Genomic DNA, 26,541 nt, shown 5'->3' with positions numbered 1-26,541 from the left:
CAACTGCCAGCCTACACCACAGCCACAACCACACCAGATCCGAGCTGCATCTGCAGTCTATGGCAGCTTGCAGTAATGCCAGATCCTTAACCCACTGAGTGAGGCCATGGAACGGAACCTGCGTCCTCATGGATACTAGTTGGGTTCTTAACCTGCCAAGCCACAGCAGGAACCCCAAGGCTCATTATTTCTACTATGACATGTCCTTTCTCCCCTTACTCTATGAAAATACCAAGTACAGGTAATATAATTTCAAGTGGTTAAAATGACAAGAAAAATCCCATTACTGTTCCTTACCCTGCTCATGGAATCAAAGCATTTCCTGACCAAGGATTCCACATCATTAGGCCTGTCCTGAACATTGATCCAGTCTAACAGAGAAACATTGAAAAAAGGCAGATCGCCGTCTTTAGCATCTACTGAAGTCTCGTCCAGCTGGGCAGTATTTTGACCAGACTCCCTAATTTCTTTTCCACTTTCAGCATCCGTGGCTTCTGGGGCTACATGTTCCGCTGCCTTTAGACACGAGGTTGACAAGGGTTTGATCGGTGTTGCAGGCATCTCAGGGGACAGCACCAGGTCAGCGGAAGTCTTCGTCTCCGCCTCTTCTGAGCCTTCGTGTTCAGGCAGGGAATCCAATCTTCCCAAACACTCCCTATAGCTGTGTCTGGTCAGGCACTCCAACAGCGGAATCTTGGCCATCACTGAAACTGCAGTTCCTAAACTTAAAATACAAAAGATCTGTCAGTACAAAAGAGATTGGCATTCTGAAAGAAAGATTTTATTAGTATAAACATTAACCTCATGCCTCTGCTATAGTACATGCATCTAAAGAGGTCTACGAGGTATTCTTTAAAAAAGACTTAGGAGACAGAGAAAAGGATATCGTTCACACACCACAGCACCCTCAAAAGTAAAGGTAGCAGGTTTATCCTAAACAAGTAGGCACATGGTTTTTAATAAACCCTAATGATATAAAAAATTGGAATTTGTAAAAAAGATTTACCATGGCAGTCCCTTAAAGTTTAACATTTATCTTTAAGCTAATCAAGTATTTTTGATGTACTGAAAGCAGAGGATAAAAATAACATTCCTCCTCCCTGCCCCCCTGCCCCTTTTTTGCTGCCTCTCAGCAGAGGGAGTCCTCGGGACAGGGACCAGATCTGAGCCACAATCATGACCCACTCCACAGCTGTGGCAACACCAGATCCTTAACCCACTGTGCAGAGCCAGGGATCGAACCTTTGTCCCAGTGCTCCAGAGGCACCATCAATCCCACTGCACCACAGTGGGAACTCCAAAAGTAATGTTTTTATTAAAAATTAAAGAGATAACTCTTGCATTCATCACACCCTAAAAATAAGACAGATGCTATCAAAAAACATGGGGAAAAGATGAAATCTTGACTTCACGTCTGTGAAAAACATATGTAAAATGATTTAGGCCCCTACCTTAAATTAACATCTGAGGAATTCCCTGGTGGCCTAGTGGGCTAAGAATCCAGCATTGCCACAGCTGTGGCTCGAGCCACTGCTATGGTACAGGTTCAATCCCAGGCCAGGGAACTTCCATGTGCTGTTGAGTGCAGCCCACCCCCCAAAATAAATAAATAAATCTGGAAGAACTCTCCCTCAAAAATAGTAACTCGAAAAGGTTCTTATAAAAACTTTCAGAAGTTTCCGTCGTGGCACAGTGGTTAACGAATCCGACTAGGAACCATGAGGTTGCGGGTTCGATCCCTGCCTTTGCTCAGTGGGTTAAGGATCTGGCATTGCCGTGAGCTGTGGTGTAGGTTGCAGACGCGGCTTGGATCCTGCGTTGCTGTGGCTCTGGCGTGGGCCGGTGGCTACAGCTCCGATTGGACCCCTAGCCTGGGAACCTCCATATGCCGCGGGAGCGGCCCAAGAAATAGCAAAAAGACAAAAAAAAAAAAACTTTCAAAAGCTCTCTCCAGTCTTAATAAAGCGTTCCCTTCCTTCCAAAGAGGTGTCCCATTGTCAGCCTATGGCCAAAATGTTCTCAGTATTCATACCACAAAATAGAGAAACTTTAAAAAAGAAAAAAAGAACATGCAATCCAGGTTAAATAAAGATAAACTTAAAAAGAACCCAAAAAATGAACACAAAACATTGAAAGCATACATATACACTCATGCAGAATTACATTCACTATAGACAGCCCTTTTAGAAAATAACCAATAGGTATCAGATGTGCTTACATGCAAAGAGCCAGAAAAACATCTCATTGAGAACTAGAGCACAAGCCTACATCATGTGGCAATATTTAAAATGAAAAGTAAAGTTTTCCTTAGCTGCCTCATGTTTGAAAACTTTTCCATGAAATCATTATTTCTGCACTTTGCTTTACTTTATTGTAAAAGAAAGACAAGAAAGAGACAAAGATTCCTGAGTTTCGAAATGATTTCAGAAGTATTTTGAGCCTTTTACATAAAGAAATTACAAGAAAAAAAAATGTGGTAGATCCATAAAGTATGTGGAGGATAAAAAAGGGCCCTGATTTTTAAATTTTACAGTCCATAAAAGTCATCACAAATGTCTTAAGAACAAGAACCTCAATTACTATAAATACATTTCCTAACAGAAACAAAATTACCATTACTAAAACTAATGAAAAACTGCAAAGGTATTTTTAAACAAACTTCTTATCCATTTTAATGGCAAACATACTGAGTAAGTTTCAACTTGATGTCTTCTACAGACTGCAGATAATTTGAATAAATACTTTCAAATTTGAAAAGCAGCTTTTGGTATGAATTTGAGCAATCCTCCAGATTGGCCATGATTGCAGCCCAGCCTTGATGTTGAAGATGTTCATCATGGACCAGACCTTCACAGAAAGAGCAAAGTTTCTTGGCAACTTCATACATTTCCTATATTGGGAAAGAAGAAACATTTCATCCACTTGATCTTTAAATCTTTTGATTAAGTTTTATTTATTCTTTCTTCCCTTTTTTTTTTTCTTTTTAGGGCCATACGGAAGTTCCCAGGCTAGTGGTCAGATAGGACCTGCAGTTACTGGCCTACGCCACAGCCACAGCAATACCAGATTGGAGCCATGCCTGCGACCTACACACCAAAGCTCATGGCAATACCACATCCTTAACCCACTGAGTGGGGCCAGGGATCGAATCTGTATCCTCATGGATACTAGTTAGGTTTATAACCCACTGAGCCACAATAGGAACTCGCCATTCTTTTCTTACTCTAACCACTTGACAATTATATATCCTATCTGGTTATCTTGTGATTGTTATATTTAATATTACATTTTCAATTAGCATGTTATATCTGTATTTTTCAATTAAATCAAAACTATTATTTTTAAATTGCATGCAACTGTGTAAGACATCTTTATTAGTTTTATTAGTTTATTTGTATGCCAATTATCAGAAAACAAATCTAAAAGGACTCTATTATATAAATTCGGTTTACAGAATTTATCATTTTAAAAATAATTTTGCCTTCTAAAAAACATTTCTGGACTCTTTAATGTTTATTAACTACATCCCAGGAAGATGAAGTCATTCTCTTTTTATGTTGTATCCTACACAAAAAATGGGGTAGTTTCACAAATGCATTACTATATTAAAACGAACTGCTAAGAGATTTCTATAAAAGAGCAAATACTAACACTTTATCAACATTTTATTATTAATTCATGTATTTGTATGAAAGATGAATACTTTTATTTAGTTGATTCTAAGATAACATTTTCTCATGTCTGAAAGCACAATGGATCCTACTACTGGTGGCTTACAGCCAATATTACAGTAAATCAAACAAAAAACAAAACGAACTAAAAAGGGAGTTCCCTGATGGTCGGGTGGTTAAGACTTGGCTGCTTTCACCAATGAGGGCCAGTTCAATCCTTGGTCTGGGAACTGAGATCCCATAGCAGCTGCTGTTCACTGAGGTAAACAAACAAAGGCAGTAATACAAGAGGTTTATGTATTAGGAAGAAACTGGGTTCTCCTCCCAGACCTAAATGTGGACCTGAGAGAGAGAATCACAATTTAAGTTTGGGCTCTCTCTTCCTCATCTGTCTGCCCTAACACAGCCACCTTACTGTCTGCACACCACCATCTCGGAAAGAGGGTAAACAAATCATGTTAAGATAGCTGTTCCCTCTAAGGTCTTGTCATTGTTTATAAAAATGCACCTGAAATTTAAAAGCCAGACATAGTAATCACAAAGTATTTTTTCAAAAAGTTTGTTATTTTTCATATTTTTGGTGTGCTTCTTCTATAATTTAGACTATTTTGAATGCTTTTAAAAGCAACCCATTTTTTTGGATCATTCACTGATGCCTAGTAAGCTAAAAGTCCACAAAAATACTACCAAGTATTTGAATGAGAGACATTATTCTGTTAAATATACCAATTTTAAATTTTCAGCTATACCAGGTATAAATACTACAATTACCACTGCAAGTTGTGTTCTTGAAGCGACAGTGTGAAAAACTGCAGGCATCATAAGGGACTCTTCAACTTTTATTTCCATGTCATTTTCTGTTGAAAAGGTAGTTTTAGGAATAGCAGGTAGACGTTCAGATAAGATCATTTCTTTGTTAAAAAGAAAAATTGGATTTGTATCCTATAGAAGTAAAAATCCAAAAAAAAAAAAAGAAGTAAAATGTTATAAATACTGAGCATGCCCCCTGCCCTCAATATACAGGTCATACACCTTCCTCGTGACCCGCAGCTCCCAATCCCGGGGCCGTGCCACTGGGACAGGTGCGGGAGGGAGCAGCCGCCACCTACCGTCCCAGCGCTGTAGGTGCACACCCTCCGATCGGCAGCCATGCACTCCCCTCCGTTGACCACGAGCACCTGGTGCTGGGCCGCAATCTTGTACTTGCTATGGATGGCATGCTTGAGGTCCGCCACACTTAGAGGAAAGAGGGGGGCAGAAAGTCAGCTAGTCACTTCTGCCCAGTGAAAAACTTGCTTATTTGCAAAGTGGCACTATGTAAAAATACCTGACAGATAAATCAATTTCACTCTAAAAACTTCCCCCAAAACTAGGAAAAATACAAGCTTCCTATGTCTGCAGCTGGATTCCGTAAGTAACCAGCCAATCTTAAATGACTGAAAGGTCAGTAAATCACCAATGTGCCTCCATCTAAAAGTTAGTTTAGGAGTTCCCGCTATGGCATGATGGGATCATCGGTTTGATCTCCAGCCCAGCATAGTTGGTTAAGAATCCGGCATAGGTCGGAGTTCCCATTGTGGCGCAGTGGTTAATGAATCTGACTAGGAACCATGAGGTTGCAGGTTCGATCCCTGCCCTTGCTCAGTGGGTTAACGATCCGGTGTTGCCGTGAGCTGTGGTGTAGGTCGCAGACACGGCTCGGATCCTGCGTTGCTGTGGCTCTGGCGTAGGCTGGCAGCTACAGCTCCGATTCGACCCCTAGCCTGGGAACCTCCATATGCCACAGGAGCGGCCCAAAGAAATGGCAAAAAGACAAAAAAAAAAAAAAAAAAGAATCCAGCATAGGTCACAACTGCGGCTGGGATCTCGTCCCTGGCCTAGGAACTCCATTTTCCATGGGGCACCCAAAAGAGAAAAAAAATAGCTGAAAGTGAGTCTATGAAATGCAGGCAGTAGAGACTTTTATTTCTGTGATCTTGACGTAATGTAGCAAAGGAGTATGTTCAAATTAGTACCCTCAGAACATGGGATGTGTTAAACTCTCCACATCACATGACACAAAACACATTAAGTCTACACCAGATGAAAATTGCTTCCTTTTCCTAATCTTTCAAAAGACCATTTATTTCCTTTATAGGTCAAATCACATTCTATAAAAACTACAACTTTAAAAAAAATAATTTCATAATTCCATTTAAAAAAATAAGGTTATTTCCAAGTTTTATTTTATCATTAACAAACAAAACAAACAATATTGACTTTATTCATACAAAAAATAAAAACAATGATGAAAAGACACAGGACTGGTACATACTGGTTTATACAGCTAGCAACAATACCCTCAGCAGTGTTCTGTGACACTTAGAATAGCAATCAACTATGGAAACTTACTTCTATTCAACTGCCCTGGTTTGAAATCAGTTTGTTTACAGTGAATAATACATTCACACAAACAGAACAAAGCACAACTTCAACGAATTTAAAGTTAACATTTCAGAGGAGATGACAACTGTATACATAATATGCTGGGGATAAGAGATTTAAGACTTGCCATGTTGCTATCCCTATTTAACAAAGGAATAGTTTTCTCAAAATCAAATCATTCTCTAACTTTTGGTATGTACAAAATGCAAAACTGACGAGGAACAATGAAATGTGCTCACGTTTGCACTGTAAGTTCAGTGTCAAATGTCAGGGTGGTCCCAGTGTTAACCAGAAACACATACAACTTCATGATGATTCCCTGATTCTGTGAGCCTGCGCCTCACACTCGGATATGGTCACTGAAAGAAACAGGTAAGAGAGGTGGTCAATTACAACCCAAGTACAAATAAAAGTATGCTCACATAAGACAGAGCAGAGGTATACCAATAAACACAAAAAACAAAATAAGTGTGGATGTCTAAGATGGTTAACTGGACAAGTCAATAAACTGGCTGCTTAAAAATAATAATAAAGAAGGAGTTATAGCTGTGGCTCAGCAGTAATGAACCCAACTAGTCTCCATGAGGACACAGGTTTGATCCCTGGCCCTGCTCAGTGGGTTAAGGATCTGGCATTGCCATGAGCCGTGCTACTGGTCATAGACGTGGTTCGGACCCAGCATTGCTGTGGCTGTGGTGTAAGCCAGCAGCTGTAGCTCCAATTCAGGAACTTCCATATGCCACGGGTGCAGCCCTAAGAAGCAAAAACTAATAATAATAATAATAAACAGTAATGAGATTAGTGAAAAGTATAACTTCTACCTTTTAAAAAATAACATGTTTTGAGAAAAAAAGAGCCCAGCAGTCAGAACAGTTAGGTGTATATTTCACACTGTTCTCATGTACCACCCTACATTAAGAATAATTAAAATCAAAAATTTGGTCAAACATCTAACTCCGAAAGTTCCTCCCCACATGTTCCTTTTCGTCTTCAGGCTAAGCTTACTTAGCACAAACAAGAGCTGCTACTTGGCAAGAGGAGGAAAAGAGCATCCCCAGACACCTCTTAACCTGAGCTTCACCTCCTCACTCAGTCACAATCGCCCACGGCCCTCACAGGTCACCACCTGGTGGCCCAGGGGGAAGTGCCCAGGCCTGAAATCCAGGACATTTAAAACAACTCTGCCAGTAACTAGCTGTCCAAGTCAAAATCCCATATATCAAATAAAGCTTCCTCATCTATAAATAAACAGACAGATTTCAAGAGCTAGCATTTTATTTTTAACAACTGGAAGTAAAAATCCCCAAGATTAATTTAAGTAAGGAAGGTTAGCAATAAGTAAGTCTCCAGAAACTAGTAGTTATCTTTCCTCTTTCCATATGAGCTTAGAATGGTATTATGAGAGAAGGAAAAGGCAAATAAAGTTCTAAAATGAATGTTTCCAAACCACTATTTTAAATCACTAGATCAAAGACTGTTATAACGGGAGGAACTGTGACTTACGGTCAGGCACTGTGAAAAGGACTACCACTTTTCTTAAAAAGCAGATGAAAACTGGCTTTTGTTTGCTTTGCTTGATATTGGCAACCAAACGGCATTACTGGTTAAACTCAGTGAACTGGAAAAGAAAGGTTTCTGGATTATCACGGAGAGAAATAATTCAACATGACAACAAAAATGGTTAGTGTTTTCTGCCTTGTATGGTCACCTTCTGAGAGTCACCTCTGCTCAGTCCCCCTTCCTCCCTGCACCTTCGCTGAACATCAAACACTGGACAGTGACCAATGCCACTCCATTACAAGTCAACCCGAAGTCCCCAAAGACTCCCCAACACTGCCAAAGCCTGGAGCCATTTTTCAGCCCTTAAAATCTAAGAACCCCACTACTTACATAGGATGTGCAGCAAGGTGCTTAACTGTTTTAGTTTCTCCTTCGGTAAAACAGGAATAAAACGGCACCAGTGGCACAGAGCCTCTATGCCAGCCTGTCTGCCTGCAGCCTCCAGGCACCTCCACTCCAGTGGAACTCTGACCCAGTTGAGAGACTGTGACGGGCTCTGAAGCCCTGAAACCCCACAGAGGTTATGGAAAGCCGGCTCCCCTGCAGAGCCACGGAGTAAGCTGCCTCATGGAGACCCCGTGGCAAGAAACTGAAGCTGGCCTCTGGCCAACGGGCAGCACGTCGCTGAGGGTTTCAGTCCGACAACCTGCAAGGAGCTAGTTCTTGACAACCTGGGGGCTGGAAGCAGATCACTCCTGCTGAGCCCCAGACAAGGAGGCCTGAAGCCCAGCCCAGCCACACCACAGATGGAGACTAGTACCTGTGCTGTTTTCCACGATTGAGACCACAGTCATCTCTTCCCCGGCATCAGACAGCACAGTACCCGCACCACAGGGGCACCCCAAGTAAGAAGTCATGGGTTCCAGGGCGTGGGGTCTCAACCCGCTCACCCTCCCAAGCAGCACGCCCAGCCCCACCCAAATCACTCTGGAGCCCTGAGCTCCATGCCTCTGCCACCTACAGCCACGCGCTTCCTGTTCCTGCCTCGCCCGGTGCCAGCCTAGACCTTCCTCTTCCTCAGACACCAGCACCGACCCACGCCTGCTCGGTGCCCACGCACAACTCCTCCAGGGCTCCTGCTTTAAGCCGAGCCCTGGCCTCCCAGCTGGAGGTCCCCACCTCCTCCTCCCCTCTGCCCTCACAGACCCCCACAGACCCTCACCTCCTCACCAGGCGGTTCTGCTCACAGAGCCAGTTGTGACCGTGCTGACTGGCATGGCAGCACCACTTCGGAGAACTGACCAGGTGGGATCAAGTCTTCCGATCCTTTAAAGGGAGCTCCAATCCCATCCTCCTTTGATAAGGAGACTAAGGAGGGAGGGCTTAGCCCTGGGAGAGGTGGACAAGGAGGGAGGGAGGGAGGGTTCCAACACCCCTAGTGCAATCCCAGCCTCTCCCGCCTTGAACCACCATGCCCACTGAGGTAGCAGCCCTGGGCTTCCTCCTCCCCAGCTGCTCCCCCCCCCCCCCCCCCCCCCGCCCACCACAGCTCCCAGGACCACCCAAGCTGCCTCAAGGCTGCAGCCTTCCTTGGGCTGCTCCCCAACTCAGGCCCACCTTTTTCTCCCTGCTGGGATCACCCTTCCCTCTCCCACACTGAATCCCTAGCTGTGCCCACTATGTCCTCTCCGTGGGTTTCCACGTGGGGTTTCTCTTCATGGTTCTCACCTCTACGGAACTGCAAGTTTCTTTAAAGCAAGGATCATGCATTCCTGGGAACTAGCTCTAAAATATTTTCTAAATAAAATGAATGAATAATTCCACACCAGTAAAGGATTATCCCATCTCCTTGTGATGGTGGAACAGGCAGCCCGGCCCAGCCCATCTGGGCTCAAATGTAGATGCATGTCGGCACTGAGTCTTGTCATGAACAAGGGGACTGACTAGGAAGCCGGCAGACCTCAGTGGTAAATAAAGAGCTGACTACCAGGGCCTCCAGATAACAACAAGTAACAGAGCTGGGTCCGTCCCAGGGTGAGTGACAGTAAGTGCCCCCTGCCCACCCCTGCAGACCTATAGTGTGAGAGAAAAACATGTTAAAAATCACCAAAAATTTGAGCATTTCAAACCAGCGCTTTATCCAGTTTATCTTGATTTACATAATTACTTGTCTTTTACTTAATAATCACTTTTCCACACTATTACAAATACTTCAGAACCATCAATATTGACGGCCAAAACCCATTCCAACTTGTGAATTCGCCAGTTCGTTACTATTTCTAGGTTTTTGTTTTTTAATCTTGCAGGTACACATTTTTTCTTTCTACTTTTCTTTTATCTCCCTCCCCCCCACTTTTTTTTAGGGCCACACCTACAGCATCTGGAAGTTCCCAGGCTAGGGGTCAAATTGGAGCTGCAGCTGCCAGCCTACACTACAGCCACAGCAACGTGGGATCTGAACGGCATCTGTAACCTACACCACAGCTCACAGCAACTCCAGACCCTTAACCTACTGAGTGAGGCCAGGGACTGAACCCACATCCTCATGGAGACTATGTCAGGTTCTTAAACCACTGAGCCACATCGGGAATTCCCACATTTTTTCCCTATGCTTAGGATTATTTCCATAAAGTAGATTTCTAGAAGTAAAACTGCTGGGTTAAATATTTTAAGGCTTTCACTTTACGTGCCTGACATTATTTATTTTCTACTTAAACCCTGTCTTTGACTATTTGTGCGTCTGAACTTTATTCATGCACAGGCTGCCTACCGTCCACTACGTTACTATGCAGACAAGGGATGTGACAGGAAACAGGACGGACAGTCCCAGGACTACATGAAGCTCAACTACCAGAAAAAAAGGAAACCCCACCTTATCCAGCGAGCTCAAGTCAGCAAGACGACAGATATAGAAACAACCAATACAATGCCTAAGACAAGCACTCAATAAGGAAGGGTATTCGAGGTACACAGGCTCTGGACATTCACAAGCCCAGAAGTGAAGACATCACAAGGATGAAAAAAAGGCAGTATCTGCTGCTGGAAAAGCAGGCGGAGTCACCCTAACTGCAATACTAAGTAGTGTGCAGAGTGACAGGGAAACAGGAAAGGCACTTAGAGTGACAAGAGGAGAGTAGCTGGGGCGGGGCGGGGGAGCCTAGAAAGAGCACAGACCCTGGCTGTTATAGAGGAAACTAGAGATAAGCAGGGATTCACATGACTGTAGTCAATGCAGGCTGGACAGGGAAAGTGGTGAATTAGTTAACGAAAGTCAGTGAAGGCAAAGAATTTATCTTACAGGTAAAAGGGAACCATCTAAAGAATGCGACTGAAATAGATGGGATACTGCGGCAGGAACGATTCCTTCATTTATCCATCCCAGTCCAGCCAACACCCAGACACGTGCCAGGACTGGGAACTCTGTGAAAACAACAGACCCGGCCTTTGCCCTGATGGAGTCCAGTCCTGAGGGAGAAAAAGGCATTAAACAAGAAGAAGGCAAATGCGAGCTGTTCAGAAGATGGCAAAGTAGGACTTAATAAGCTCACCTTCTCTCACGAAAAACACCAAAATCACAACTACTGCTGAACAACCATCAATAAAATAGACTAGAAAACTACCAAAAAAGATATCCTACACCTAAAGACAAAGAAGAGGCCAGCCACATCGGCAGGCAGCAGGAGGGCCGCTTTCATGATATAAGCAATCCCACACCTGCCGGGTGGGCAACACGCAGACTGGAAAATAACTACATGGCAGGAGCTCTCCCACAGGAGTGAGAGTCCCGGAGCCCAGGTCGGGTTCTCATGCCTGGGGGTCTGGCCCTGGGGGAAGGAGCCCCTGGAGCATTTGGCAGTGAGGGCCAGCCTGGCCTGTGCACAGGAGCTCCACGGGACTGGGGGAAACGGGACTCCACTCCTGAAGGGCACACTCAGGTCTCCCTGTGCACTGGGTCCTAGGGCAGAGCAGGGACTCCATAGGAATCTAGGTCAGACCTACCTGCAGGGCTTGAAGGATCTCCTGGGAAAAGGAGGGTGGCTGCCATGGCTATGGCAGCAGAACAAGTGGCACAGCATGTGGGCATCCCTGGAGGCTGCCATTTCCAGGAAAACCTGACCCCACCCATCAGGGCTGAGAAGCCCCAGGCCAAACAACAAACTGGGTGGGAACATACCCCACCCATCAGCAAACCTTAAGAACCCCCAGGCAGACAGCCGCCTCCAGTCACCCAGAGACAAAGCCCAACCCACCAGAGGGACAAGACTCAGCTCCACCTACCAGGAAGCCTACAGGCAAGCCCCCTACCAAGTTCAGCCACAAGGAGGGGGACAGACATCAGAAGCAAAAGAGGCTACAACCCTATTGTCTGCAAAAAGGAGACCACCCAAAAAGCTGTACAAAATGAAAAGGCAGAGGAATATAAGCCAGATAAGGGAACTAAAGCAACCTCAGAAAAAGCTAAATGAACAGGATGAAAAAGACTTCAGAATAATGATGTTAAAGATGATCCAAGATCTTGGGAAAAAACTGATAAATTAATCAGTTTATCAATCTGAACAAAGAAATAGAAGATTGGACAAAGAAACAGAAGATTTAAAGATTAAACAAGCAGAGATTCAAAATATAATTAACAAAATAAAAAATTCACTAGAAGGAACCAATAGCAGATGACCGGAGGCAGAAGAATGAATAAGCAAGGTGGAAGACTGACTGGTGGAAATCACTGACGTGAAACAGAATAAAGAAAAAATGAAAAGAATTAGGGAGCATCTAAGAGAACTCTGAGACAACCTTAAATGCACCAACATCTGCATTACAGGGGTGCCAGTAGAAGACAAAGGGCCAGAGAAAATATTTAGAGATAACAGCAGGAAAACCTCCCTACCTCTCTAAAATGGGAAAGGAATCACTCATTCAAATCCAGGAAACCCAACGAATACCATATCAAATAAACCCAAGGAGAAACATCCCCGAGATGTGTTATTAGGAAGAAATCCAAAAAAAAAAAAGGAAGAAATCCAACGCCATGCAAGTTGTGATGAATCCAATGAAGAATGGGGAAAAAGAAGGACCTAACTTGGACTAAGGCAGGCCTCTCTATATGGGTGCATTTAAATGGGGCCGCAGAGGTGAGAGGAAGCCTGTCTTGTGAAGGGGGAGTAGAGCACTACAAGAAGACTCAGGCTTTCTCTGAGACCCGCATGCTACCTGTTCCAGTGAGATACATGAACTAATGGTGGCCAGAGTTTACGGAGTGATTCATTTGAATGTAAGTCATTATGCTCAGTAGTTTTATATGCATTACTTCACTTATTTTTCACAACCTGTAAGACTACTGCCTCCCTTTGCAGATGAGGAAAAAGATTCAGAGGTTACTCAACTTGCCCAAAGACAGAAACTCAATAAATAAAAGTTCCAGGGGCTTGAACCCAGGGTCAATTTATAACAGTCATTCAACAAAAATATCACCCAAGAATCTAGTACTTCCTATGGGAGGTCCCATTGTGGCCCAGAGGTAAGGAACCCAGCTGGTAGCCATGAGGACACGGGTTTGATCCCTGGCCTCGCTCAGTGGGTTAAGGGATCCAGTGTTGCCATGAGCTGTGGTGTAGGTCACAGAAGGGGCTCGGATCCCGAGTTGCTGTGGCTGTGGTATAGGCCAGCAGCTGCAGCTGCAGCTCTGATTCAAACCCTAGCCTGGGAACCTCTATGTGCTGCAGGTGCAACCCTGAAAAGACAAAGAAAGAAACAAAGAAAGAATCTAGTATGTCCTAGACATTTTTAGTTTGGGGAATTAAAAAAAAAAAGACAAAAATGTCCTCTCTCATGAAGCTTATATCCTAGTGGACAAAAGGAAAAATTTTCCATATAAACACAAACTCCATGATATCTACTTTCAGGTAGGAAAAGAAAAAAGCATTCTTTTTAAGTAAAAACAATTCTAAAACATATGCTTGCACTTCTGTTTTCTTCTTTCAGATGGTTTTCCCATGCATACTTGGGGAAAACGACATCAGTTCTGATCTCCAGAGGAAATAGGAGCCTGACATCCAGGAACAGACAGAGGCCAAAGGCCAGCCTTGGGGACGTTGGGTGATGAGGCCCCAGTTAAAACCTCTGGACAAAGACTCGGCTGGGAAGCTCCTGGGGAACAGCACTCTGTACGGTTGAGCACCCTGTCCAAGAGGAGACAAGGCTGTCCCTCTCGGACTCCACGGAGAGGACAGGCCACCCAGAGCTCTGCATCTGGAACCCTCCCAAACTCCTCTCTATGCAAAGCTTCCTTTGTCTGCTTTTAATCATAATGTATACCCTTTCACTATAACAAAACTGTAATCCTAAGTACAGCACTTTCCTGACCTCCATGAACTTTCCAAGTGAATTTCTCAACCTGAAGGTGATTTGGGGAGCCCTGAATTTGTAGTCAGCTGGCCTGAAGTCAGGGTAGTCCTGGTCACCATCTGACTTGTGGCTGGTTCCCCAAGTGAGAGCAGACTTGTGGGGACCACTCTAAGTCTAGATCGATAAAAGGGACCCCGGAGAAGCAGCTGATTCCTAAGGTCCAGAGCAGAAAAAGCACCAATTGCGTAACCCTGGACACCTGAACGTGCCACAGAAGCTGGGACCTGTCAAAGACCAAGGAGACGAGGCCAGAGGCTAAGAGGCCAAAGAAATGTGACAGTCTGAGCATCAAAGGAATGAATACAAATACTAAATGTTCATGATGTTACCAAATAAAGAAAGGAATACTGGGTGAGCGAGGGCAGCAACCTCCTACCAAAACTAGGAAAGGAAAGAAGCCCTGCCTCTTTCCTCCAAGAACTTCAGGAGAACCAGGGCTGGAGGAAGGAAAGTCTCCTGTGTAGAAAAACTCCAGCTGGTACTAGAGACAGAATATAAAGGACGACTACTTTGCAATGAAATACCAGACCTAGACACCAACAGATGGAGAAATAGCGGGTGAGATGTGCTCGCTGACCACCTGTCCCTCTGACAGGGACACAAGGTCTCACCTGAGCCACACTACCCAGCCTTACAGCACTCGTGCCCCCTCCCCAAGGCCAGCCAACATTTAATTAAGCCTATGCTCCCACCTACAGCTCCCAGCAATAGGGAATTTGGCGTTACAGAGAAAAAAAATGTACACAATATTGCTAGAAAACAACCGGCTAAATTCAGAAATGGGCAGGCATTCTACAGGACAGTAACCTAGTTTCTTTAACAAATGGTCTCAAAGAAAAAAAGGGAGGATTAAGAATTCTATCTATTAAAGGAGATAGAACAGCCAAATGTCATGTGTGAACCTGTTTGGATCCTGAATCAAAGAAACTACTGTTAAAAAAATATATATTTGAAATAAATGTGGAAATCTAAATATGGATTAGGTATTAGATTTTATTACTTAAGAATTACTATTCCTCTTTTTGGATGATAACAGCATTTTACTTATAATAGTTCTAAAAAATAATTAGCTCTAAAAAAGTCGTGTAAAATGATACTTGAGATGTTTCAAAACAGTCCAACAAAGACAAACGAAAGGAAGGAAGGAAGCGAAGTGGAGTTTAGCCGGACAGGGGGATAGATAAGATCAGCAAAACACTGCTATGTTGTTTTGCTTTCTTTTGTTTTGGCTGCAAGGGCCACATACCGAAGTTCCCTGGCCAGGGATTGAATCCCAGCAGCATCGACCTAAACTACAGCTGTGGCAACACTGGGTCCTTACCCCCCTGCATTACAGCGGGAACTCCCAACACTGGTAATTATTAAAGTACACAGGATGGATCGACTGGATTCACTGTAATGTTCTCTCTACTTTTATGTCTCCAAGTTTCCATAACAAAACATTATGAAAATTATTGCAATTATCTTAGTAATTCTATTGAGTAGTCATATATTATAGGTGGTAATCTATTATAAATAATTATGACCTTTCCGAAAAGCAACTGGTGTTCCTAGGGCAGGTAAGTAAAACCTCAATAAACACACACATCTCTCATCTCTAAAGTAGAGGTAACATCTATTTCCATTTTCCTTGCAGAGGTACTGGGGGGTGGGGGGGGTGCAGGTCTGTTCTTCAAAAATTTACAAGGACAGTAGAGAGAGAAGAGAGAGTGAGGGGATGTACACATAACTCCAGCAAGACTGGCCATGAAGTACCTACTAGAACAAAACGACGGTCACACATGCCTGTACGAGGGCTACCTAGAGCTGAGACATTGTGGGCCCACCCCACTCCACCCCACTTGAGCTGCATGAAAATTTTCATTTTCCTCACGCCTACTGGTCATCCTTTCTCACGGTGACAGAGACAAGTGACTGAAACACTTTTGCAGCAATCTGTCGCTGCGGTGAGACAGAGCTAAGAAACTCTCCATTATTTCTCAAAGACACTCTTCATCCCATTCTTTTTTTTTTTGTCTTTTTGCCATTTCTTGGGCATATGGAGGTTCCCAGGCTAGGGGTCGAATCGGAGCTGTAGCTGCCAGCCTACGCCAGAGCCACAGCAACGCGGGATCCGAGCCGCGTCTACGACCTACACCACAGCTCACGGCAACACCGGATCGTTAACCCACTGAGCAAGGGCAGGGACTGAACCTGCAACCTCATGGTTCCTAGTCAGATTCGTTAACCACTGCGCCACGACGGGAACTCCTCTTCATCCCATTCTTAAGCAAGTCTGGACACAGCATGTTACATCAGCTCTCAGCATATTATATTTGCAGTCAATCCACAAAAATAAGCAAAATATACAAATAACAGCTGTAGAGAGGGACTCTGACCACGGTGTCTCCAGCAAGGCATAAACATTATGCTTTACTACATTAAGGGAGCCATAACAACTGCACATAAAATCAAAGTCATAACTCCCTATGAGTGAGCAGGTATATACCGAAACATACAAACCAAACTTCCATTCTGCACCAGCACCTTATCAGTACAAGGAATAAAGGGCAGTCAAGGCTTTCTTATTCTCAAACAACACACCCAGACATGAAACACGAACTTTGACTTTTGAGTTGAGTTCCCTGAGCCTCTGAGGCAGCCACCCGGATGATGCCCTCAGTGCCTGCCCACCATCCACTCAAGACCCTTGAAGGTACAACTTAGTGTTTATGGAAACAGACAAGGTTGGTCCCTGTCCTGAAGGGCTGAACTATCTTTTGGGGATAGCAGAATGTAAAGCACACCTTTTAGAGCCAGAAGGAAGGTGAGCAGTGAAGGAGACTCAGAGGAACACTCTGTCCTAGGACAAACCAAGGGGGGCAGAGGCTTCCACTTCTCCAGCATCCAAATTTCCTCACAAAGCTGCCTGATCAAGTTTCTTTTTCTTTACCTTAGCTCCTCTAAAAAGAGTCCTTAAAAAAATCTATTTCTGGAGTCCCTGTTGTGGCTCAGTGGGTTGTGGTATAGGTCACAGACATGGCTCGGATCCGGCGTTGCTGTGGCTGTGGTATGGGCCAACAGCTACAGCTCTGATTCGACCCCTAGCCTGGGAACCTCCATATGCTGCAGGTATGGCCCTAAAATTAAAAAAAAAAAAAAAAAAAAGAAGCCCTATTTCTATCTTGAACTGTTATTTCGACTTTCCATTACTAATTCTTAGGTGGTCTTGGTATAGCTTCATGGCAAAGAAAGTTTCATATAGGAAAGATTTTATTTCTATATTTAAACTTCTTTCATAATTTGCAAATTGGACACAATAAGGGAATGAAAATATGAATTTGTGAGTCAAAGCTCTAATCAGATTTTAACAGAAAAGTATGGGTTATAAAGTTAAATGCTTTAAAAGGGTAATAGAGTGAACAAAATATATTTGTTCATGATAACTTTTTTTTTTTGGTCTTTTTGCCTTTTCTAGGGCCTCTTCCTCAGCATATTGGAGGTTCCCAGGCTAGGGGTCCAATCAGAGCTGTAGCTGCCTGCCTATGCCAGAGCCACAGCAACACCAGATCCGTGCTGCCTCTGTGACCTACACCAGGCTCACGGCAAAGCCAGATCTTTAACCCACTGAGCAAGGCCAGGGATCGAACCCGCCACCTCATGGTTCCCAGTCGGATTTGTTAACCACTGAGCCACGACAGGAACTCCTCACGCTAATATTTTAAATTCCTTTTTTTTTTTTTTTTTCTCTTTAGGGCCAAACCTGCAACATATGAAAGTTCCCAGGCTAGGGGTTGAATCGGAGCTGCAGTTGCCGGCCTACACCACAGCCACAGCAACAGTGGATCCTTAACTTGCTGAGTGAGGCCAGGCATCGAACTCACGTTCTCATGGATACTAGCTGGGTTCGTTACCACCAAGCCACAACAGGAATGCCTTCTTCCTTTTAAAAATATTTAAAGTTATTTTAAAAGAAATGACATAAGACATATATAAAGACCAATTTTGTGTAATCTATTTTTTTTGCCCCACACATGCATGCAGAAGTGCCAGGACTGAGACTGAACCCACAGCAACGACCCACCAGAGCAATGACCTAAGCCGCTATAGTGACAATGCCAGATCCTTAACCCACTGCACCATCAGGGGAACTCCAAGTCTGCGTAATCTAAGTCAAAATTATAAAATTTATAAATTTTACTGAATTACCTACCTCTTCTCCAGCCAATCTATGAACCGTATGGCTTTACTGTCATGTAAACAGAGTTAAAAGAAAAACAACTTTACCAGCACATCCATCTAAATTTCCAGCTCCTAATCTGTAAAGTGGCGATATTAGTTAATACCTGCCTCATTCAGCTTGTGAAAAGCAAGTAAAATAACCCATGCAAAACAGCATATTTAGCACAATGCCAACTTAACAGTAAATACTCCAAAGCACTGCCTCAGGACAGGCAATAGCTGTGTGACATAACACAGAGCACTCAAGAGTGAAATGGCTCTCACAAGCAGAGCTCTGTAAGATACTTCTAGCAGCAAGTAAATGACAAAGCAGAGTTCAACTAGTAACTAAGAAAGACCACAACCAATAGCTATTCCTGCTAGTTTATTAACCAATTTATTACAACTCTTTTAATTAAAGGACAAAACAATAATCATCTCTACCTTAAAGACCTCTTCCTCTTCATAACTATTTCCTCCACTAACCTCTTTAAAAGTCACAATTTAATCTGGGGTTAAAAACTTGTTTCTGTTTTGAAAAAGAAAAGAGACAACATTCTAAGCATTACAAAGAAAAAAAGGACCTAAAATCACTGCCCTGGAAGAGCTGGTCCATCTAAGAGACAAGACAGCCTCCCCATCTGGCGGCCCCAGGCCACCCCCAGTCAGGGTTCCAGTGGAGACCCACCTGCACACACTCCATCATTCAGACTTCCTTCTCCAGGTACAGTCTTGGTAGGCACATGAATGGGAGAAGAGAAGTGTGACAAGAACGTGAGATTTGGGAAAAGAAGACCTATGTTTAAGTCCTGCCCCCACCACAGACCTCAACTAACCTAAAGCGCTTGGATACACAAGGAAGGGGACGCCCCAGCTCGCAGGGCTGTGAGGGTGTAAGGAGAAGACTCTCCACACAGAGGAGAATCCAGAAGCCCAGTGTTAGAAACTCCCCAGACCTTAGGACTGGCGCTTGGCCGCTGCTAACCATCTCCATTCAGAAACCACACTGTAGCTCAACCTCCACACAGAAATTTCAATTCAGTGTGTTTCCTTGAAAAGGATTCCCCAGCTTCTTTCGTGAACAAAACTATCTCTTGTTACCTAAGACTTCAGTTATCCCTGTCTAAATCCTATATCCCTCTTTCCTTCCAATGGCATAACCCTTCTTTCAGAGCTGGACACTCCCTCCACCTGGCTCCAACCCCTGCTCACTCGCCTGCCCGCCACCAGGACCCACTGCAGTGGGGCTTCCTTGCCTCCTGGAGCCTCACCATTGCCATGGCGGGGTCAGAAACCAAGGGCCCACCATGCTCTGCTGTCTGCTTCCTCACAGGCACCATTCCGGTGACCTCGGCACAGGACCCAGTTCAGTCTCACTCACCTTCATCACCCGTCTGCCCCCTAGACGGGTGTGAACCCACCAAGCTGTCCTAAAGTGAGATGTGCATTAAAAGGGCAGGCGGGGAGCAGAGTTACCTGTATCTGAACTGAGACCCAGCTCCCTCTGCACATCAGTTTACGAATTTCTGCAGAGTGAGAGGGAAAGCATAACGCATTTCAGATGATCTCCAGGCACAAGGAATGGAATACAAGCTTTAAAAGTGGTGGCACGTTTAACTTCAAGACATCTCCCACATTCCAGGACTTCATAATTAAGCCCAGTTCATCTTTCTAAAAGTACCTCCAGCTGCGCCTCCATGAAACCTGTACTCTCATTTCATAGTCTTCCCAGACAAACCAGCTGCCCCATTTCTGCTTCTCTGAATTCTACTCATCCAAGTAGGGTCCATCCGCCCTCCTGGGAAGCCTTCCCTAATCCTGGGGGTGGGGGCACAGTCATTTTCTCCCCACCTCTCAACTTACAGAGTTCCTAACTAGAGAGGTGTGAATTATCTTATGTGGTGGAAAAATAATCTCACACCATGAAAGGACATCTGTTCCTCCTGGATCCTTCTGGGATGTAGTCAGTTATAAATGAAGGGGACAAGGAGAGATGTGTTTTTAAAAATCCTGATTCCACGGCATTTACTCCCACACATACAGGTGTTAACAACTGTACTTTGGTATCCATAAAAACAAGAAAGCATCTCCCATATTCACAAAAAGCAGTGTTCATCATTTACCACTGGAGATTAATTTGCAATTTCCTCTTTGAGAGATTACCACAATGATCAGGTCAATCATTCCAGCTTACTGTCAACTGGTCTAATCCATTCAAAATTTAGAATCAGCTTCCTCAGTGCGGAGAACAAAGGGGAAACCCCCAGACAGTAACTTCTGACCCCCAAACTGGACACAGCCGGTCATTATTCACCCACGGTTACTGAACCCCCAGCACAGGCCAAACACCAGCCAGAAGCTGGAGTACAAACACCCTCAAGGTGTTTCCAAGTCTAACACAACATGAAATGTGGATGATTCTGGACAAGGTAGACCAAAAGCTTCATAGAGAAAGAGGACTATGAAAATTTCTGTTTGACTTGTAATTCTGCAAACTGTAACTCACAGCAGCTGGACCTTATGGAGGAGCCACTGGGTGTTGCATCAGTGAAAACCACAAATGGAGTGTCTGGGTCACCTGGGGACTCAACATTGGGCTTCAATATCCCCAGAGCAGATTTATTCCCATGATCCTACCCTTTCTCCTTCAAGAAGAAAAGAAAAAAAAGGAAAGAAGAGTAGGTCAGCCATCTTCCTCACATTCCCCGAAAGAGGACCTTTCCAGAAAGGTCCAGGGCATTCTAAATGAATGCCTTGTCCGACTAGACAAGAAACCTGATGTGAGAACAGCAGGCTGAGCAAGAAGGGGACGAATACTCTTGGCACTTTGGAATGTGTCCTTCAGGTGTTCCCCATATACACAGGAAGTACATGTGTTGCAATTTGTTTGAACTGAATAATATAATTACAAGGCAATTGCCCCATGTCAGTACATACAAATGTACTACACATTGTGGGGTCCTAAAGTTCATAGAAAGTAGAACTGGAAATATTAGTAAATAAAGTCTAAAAAAAAAAAAATCTGTCCTAATAGAGAATATAGTTAGACCTTATCTTTAATGCATTTAAAATTTTTTCATGTCTTTTGATAGCTTCTGCTTAACAGAAAATCAGAATAATCGTTACAATGAATTTAAGATGGTCTACAACAAAACAGCTCTAACACAGAAGCCATATCCATTTTTCCCGTATAACTGTCATCAGTTAAGATACCATGCACTAGGGCTGTGCGTGGTGTAATTTTCAAGGGCTAGCTATATGAAGTTATGACTTTAAATGTGAATTCTGGTTTTTTTTTAAACTCTGAAGTCTCAAGATTATCCATAGCAAAAATTTTCTAGTTCTATGCTTCATTTTATAATAGACACTGAAAGTAAAAATGAAACCCAAACTATCTTTTACAGCAAATGTTAAATTAACTACATTCTATTAAACCAAAATTCTATGTAGGAATTCCCATCCTGGCTCAGCAGAAATAAACCTGACTAGTATCCATGAGGCAGGTTTGATCCCTGGCCTCACTCAGTGGCTTAAGGATCCGTCGTTACTGTGAGCTATGGTGTAGGTCACAGATGTGGCTCAGGATCTGGTGTTGCTGTGGCTGTGGTGTAGGCTGGTGGCTACAGCTCAGATTGGACCCCTAGCCTGGGAACCTCCATATGCTGCCAGAGCAGCCCTTAAAAAAAAAAAAAAAAAAAAAAAAAGATTATGTGTAAACATAACAGCAGTATCAAAAAAAAAAAAAAAAAAAAGGATGTGCACATCTGGAATTTGCAGTATGATGGCTAAAAGAGCCATAGAAGTATTAACAGTATTGTACTGATTTGACTAATATTTCAACAGATACTCTGGAGAATTACCAACCAATGATGTGAGGCTTAGGAAGGAAGAAATGATGTGGACAGTCCTGAACCAGTAACCAAAAAAGGGGGTCTCAATTATTTTCATCTCTTAGCATAATTACAGGCCAAAAAAATATGACCATTCAACAGAGAGCAAAATCATGGGGGGATTGTCATTCCATAATCCTCGGGGCATCCAGTGAGCAATCGTGAGAGCAGAGACTAACCAATGGAAGAGGGGCACATGGAGACACCAAGGCTCTGTACTTACGAAGAGCAACTTAGCACAGCAACTGAGGGATGGAAGAAAGGCTGACCCAGGGCGCTGCCCAAAAGGGCCATGTTACAGACAAATGAGGGTTACTGGGGTAATGAAAGAATCAGAGTAATGTGATACGGAAAACATACATTCTTTTAACTGTTACATTGAGACAGCAAGTACAGAATCTTCAGCCCAGCACGCCACAATCCATTTCTCCAGCACTGTGTATTCCAGCATCTCAGAGCAGACTGCATTTGCAATTTATCTTAAAACTTCCAATGTTTCACCATTTCCCACAACCTTGTATACAAAGCTTACATCTAAAATGTAGAGTTCCTCTTGATCACTGTTCATGTTGCTGGAGCTAAAACTGGGTCTTGCTGGGGTCTAACAGTCCATGAACCAATGACTCCAGCTCCAACTTGCCTTCCAGCTTTGCTAGGTCTGAGGAAACCTCTGTGCCTTGACACGTGGGGGATTGGAGTACTTTCCTTTCCAAGACCTGAACATGTGTAGCGAGCACTACCACCACATCCCCGTCACTCTCCCGCTCCCTCAGGCCCACCCGCCTCAGCTGTCCTCTCCTCTCCCCTGCACACGCTGAGAATCCTGCAGCTTCTGCCTTTACTAGCTCTCTTTCCCCAGGTAGGCACAGCCTTTGCTTCCTCACTCCTCTTGGGGCTTTCCTTGACTTTCAATAATGCTTAAGCAGTAATCAATTATACACAGGACTTCAACTTTCTTTCTCTTATAAGGCAAAACCAGTATCGGACACATTCTTACACTCCTTGCAGTGAAGGTTCAATGGGCTGCTTTGGTAAGTAAATAATTGATGGAATCAGTGTGTGTGGAAAGGGACTGCTAGTTTGCACAAGTTTCTTGAACCAGTATTCTCTGAATACAAAAAGCTTAACAGAGATTAGGGAATGGCATTACACAAATGAGAAAATTTTACTACCCATTACTTTTTATAAAAACACTCATAAGTTACACACAGTTGCAAAATAAAGCACTTAGCAGGTGTTCAAACATTTGCTGAATGCATAAGAATTTAAAGATAGTCTCGAAATGAGAGGCCAAATAAAAGCTCCTCTCAAGCTTACATAATACAAATTTAGGTTCAAAAGTGTGGCTTTTCAAAAACGAAGGTCTTGTGCCCATTGAGTTCTTTGTGACTCAATGAAGTTCATTTGTTTAAAGTCTATCTGCCATGTATTGTGACCTTGTGCTTGTGAGCAAAAGCCAGAACGAAGTTCTCAGATTCCCACTCCCTGTTTTCCCTGTCATCCAGTATCATCATACAAAAATGAGGCCAATAACTACGCCTAACCGTGACTAACATAAAAGATTCACAATAGACTAAATAAAATTACTATTTAAAAAAGTGGGCTGAGTCCCTATCCGATTTCCACCGACGGGCATTTACCAACGTAAACATTCACCAACATACAGCCTCCCTTTATAAAACTCTATCGAGGTTCTAAACACAATACAAACACCAAACTGCTGCTGGGAAAATACGTTCATTGAGGCCGCATTCTGTCAGACTAAAAACAAAAAGGAAAAAGATCCTCACGCCCCTTGTAAGGGACTATTTATAAATGCACAACCCCCAAATCAAACCAGCCATCTTCCGCAATGGTCCTCTCCTTCCTAATATCGAGATTCTACATCCAACAGTCTTCTTAAATTGAAGAGCCAACCTTCCCACCCTTGGGATAAATCACACAAGCACCACCCACACGAAAACCAAGAAACCACACAATAAGAGAGCGAAACGGGCCCACCTCCCTTGTCCCATCATCGCGGGAGACGCGGGCGGCCACTGCTGTCCGGCTCCGTGACTCCCCATCACCCGGGAGCACGATCGTCCCCGCGGCATCCAGGCCCACGGCACCTCGCGCCACGGCCACGCTTGAGAGTCCCGACGGGCGAGGCTCCGCCGCGGAGCCATAAACAACGAGCGGGGCGCGTCCTCCCGCGCCAGAAGGCGCTCGGCGCGGTGCCCCAAAGCGCCGTCCCGGGCCCACCGCGAAGTTGTGAAACCGCACACACGCCCATCCCGCTCCCACCGCGGGCCGGGCCGGGGCTGAGTCATCCCCGGGAGCAACTTCGCCCGGAGCTCCGGCCCATGGCAATCCCCGCACCGCCCGCTCCACGTCAGGACCCCCGGGCCGGGCCCGGCGCCGGCGCGTACTCGGCCCCGACAGCCTCCACCCGAGGGTTTGAGGGGGGTCGGGGGCCGCAGGGCCCGCCTCCGCCGCCCGCACCGGGACTCACCGGGCAGCACCTCCTCCTCCGCCGGCCTCAGCAGCAGGGCCCGCGGCCCCCGGCAACATCTTCCGCCGCCGCCTCGTTCTCGGCGGCGGCTACCAACCGCCCATCGGCGCCGCCAACCGACACAACCGCCGGTGCCGGGGCTGCCGCGGCCGCCACCTCCGGGCGGCGAGGACGCTGGCGGGGCCCCCCGGCTCTGCGTCGGGGGCCGGGGAGGGCGGACCGCGGCCGGTCAGAGCCGAGGGGCCAGGCGACAGGGACGCCCGAGGCAGCACCGGGCTCGGCAGGGCCGCGGACTCGGTCGCCGCGGTTTGTTATTGTCGACTCCGGCCCTTCCTTCGCGGGGCACGCCGGGAAGCGCGCGGGGGAGGGGCGCCCGCCGCCGCTCTGCGCAGATCCGGAAGTCTGCGTCCGCCGGAAGTCGGCGGGCTGCCGGGAAGGGCCGGCGCCGCTCCGCCTCCCCCCTTTGCCTGGGCGTACCATCTGTTCGTCCTACTGTGACCCCGGGGACTCCGCTGGGCGGCCCGTGGCGGTGTTGGCCCTTGTCCGGACGCGACTACCCCGAGGTGAGCTTGACCTTCGCTTCTGCGGCGAGCGCGCCTGAGCCCGGCCCCTCGGCCTGTCGCTGAGGGCCGGGGCGGGGGGCGTCCGAAGGTCGGGGGCCTCTTTTTGTCCCCCTGGGCTCCTGCCACCGGGCCAGGGACCGAGGGGACGGGGCGCGGGGAGCGCTGTGTCCGGCGGGGCTGGCCTCCGCCCCAACCCCGGATCTGCAGGCGAGAGGGGAGAGCTCCGGCTCGGTAGATTGGGAGCATGTCAGAAGCGCCGCGACCACCCTTTTTTTTTTTCCGCTGGCTGCGGAGTTCCCTCGTCAGCACGTGCCCTATAAGGCCGGGGAAGCAGCTTCAGGGGGTCCTGATTCTTTGAAGATGATGAGTCACATGTTGGCTTGAAGCCACAGGACTTAAATATCACAATCTGATGAAGTTAAAGTAGAGAAATATCTGAACTTTTAAGATTCCTGTTATATCCAGGAATATTTGGAAAGAGTAACAGCTCGGAAGTGCTACCGCTGAGTCATTAGAGAGCTTTTGAGTTGTGTTTGCATTAAGATGAGTATTATCACCCTTTTCAAGGGCACCCAAGCAGAACAAACACTACCAGGAAGCGAGGCCTGCAATCCTTCACTTGTCAGGGTGGGAACTGAAAAAAACATTGAACTACTGGTAAGTTTCCATCGCACTGACCCGTATCTGAAAGTTGTGGTTGAAAAGGACTTGCAGGTGTTACCACTTTGTTTTTAATTTTATGCTCTTACAGAGCCCAGAGAAGACTTGTCTTTGGCAAATCATTTTATCTTTGTTTTTAAGGTGGAGTTTTATTCCAGCACCCCAACAAGATACAGCAGGGAAGTGGAAATTAAGAGACAAAATTGTTCTTATACCTTGGGAAAGGTAAGAACTGGAAAGAAGGAAGAAAGGAGCTGACTGAACTAAGCACAGCATAGTAATTAGCTCAAAGAAAGTAAGTCATGAGATGGGATTCAGCCAGAAAATTCATAAGCAAAGCACGATATTAGGCCTCTAAAAAATATATGGGTGCTTGACCTACCTCTTAGTTGTCAGTGACATTTGTCATAACAAGTACAATATATGTCAGAATGTAAAATCATGTATATGCCAGTAACACTCTATTAAATAAAATTTTGGGCCACCCCGTGGCATATGGAGCTCCCCAGCCAGGGATCAGATCAGAGCCACAGTCTCAACCTAAGCCACAGCTGCAGCAATGCCGGATCCCTAACCCACTGTGCTGGGCCAGGGATTAAACCAAGACACTGCCAATCCCATTGTACCACAGCGGGAGCTCCTAAATAAAATATTTTAAATGTTGTTTGTGTCACTTCTTTATTGGGGGGGGGATTAATTCACTCTTAATCTTCTCTCTTAGTCATAGGCTGAAAGAA

The 26,541-nt window shown here is 45.2% G+C and overlaps 1 protein-coding gene across 6 annotated transcripts in view; it reads right to left on the bottom strand.

The window, feature by feature from the left end:
- RB1CC1 (RB1 inducible coiled-coil 1) overlaps positions 1 to 24,721 on the bottom strand; it is a 54,939-nt gene extending 30,218 nt beyond the window's left edge. For 4 of the 6 annotated variants that reach the window (XR_007135453.1, XM_047783929.1, XM_047783931.1 and 1 more), the window contains exons 1-7: positions 24,582 to 24,721; positions 7,599 to 7,713; positions 6,335 to 6,454; positions 4,781 to 4,907; positions 4,443 to 4,613; positions 2,688 to 2,890; positions 298 to 724 (exon numbers count right to left, since the gene is read on the bottom strand). Coding sequence is in view for 5 of the 6 variants with exons in the window: in XM_047783929.1 (XP_047639885.1) it covers positions 298 to 724; positions 2,688 to 2,890; positions 4,443 to 4,613; positions 4,781 to 4,907; positions 6,335 to 6,405 (999 nt within the window). In the remaining variant the exon portion in view is untranslated. Of the gene's footprint in view, positions 1 to 297; positions 725 to 2,687; positions 2,891 to 4,442; positions 4,614 to 4,780; positions 4,908 to 6,334; positions 6,455 to 7,598; positions 7,714 to 24,581 lie in introns of those variants that run through there. The other 2 variants (XM_047783930.1, XM_047783933.1) reach the window with 2 other exon arrangements.
- Between the last annotated feature and the right edge of the window lie 1,820 nt (positions 24,722 to 26,541).

Source organism: Phacochoerus africanus, chromosome 6 (genome assembly GCF_016906955.1).
Source record: "Phacochoerus africanus isolate WHEZ1 chromosome 6, ROS_Pafr_v1, whole genome shotgun sequence".
NCBI lineage: Eukaryota > Metazoa > Chordata > Mammalia > Artiodactyla > Suidae > Phacochoerus > Phacochoerus africanus.
Note: the sequence above shows the minus strand (reverse complement) of the source record. Positions and strands in the feature narration are given on the sequence as shown.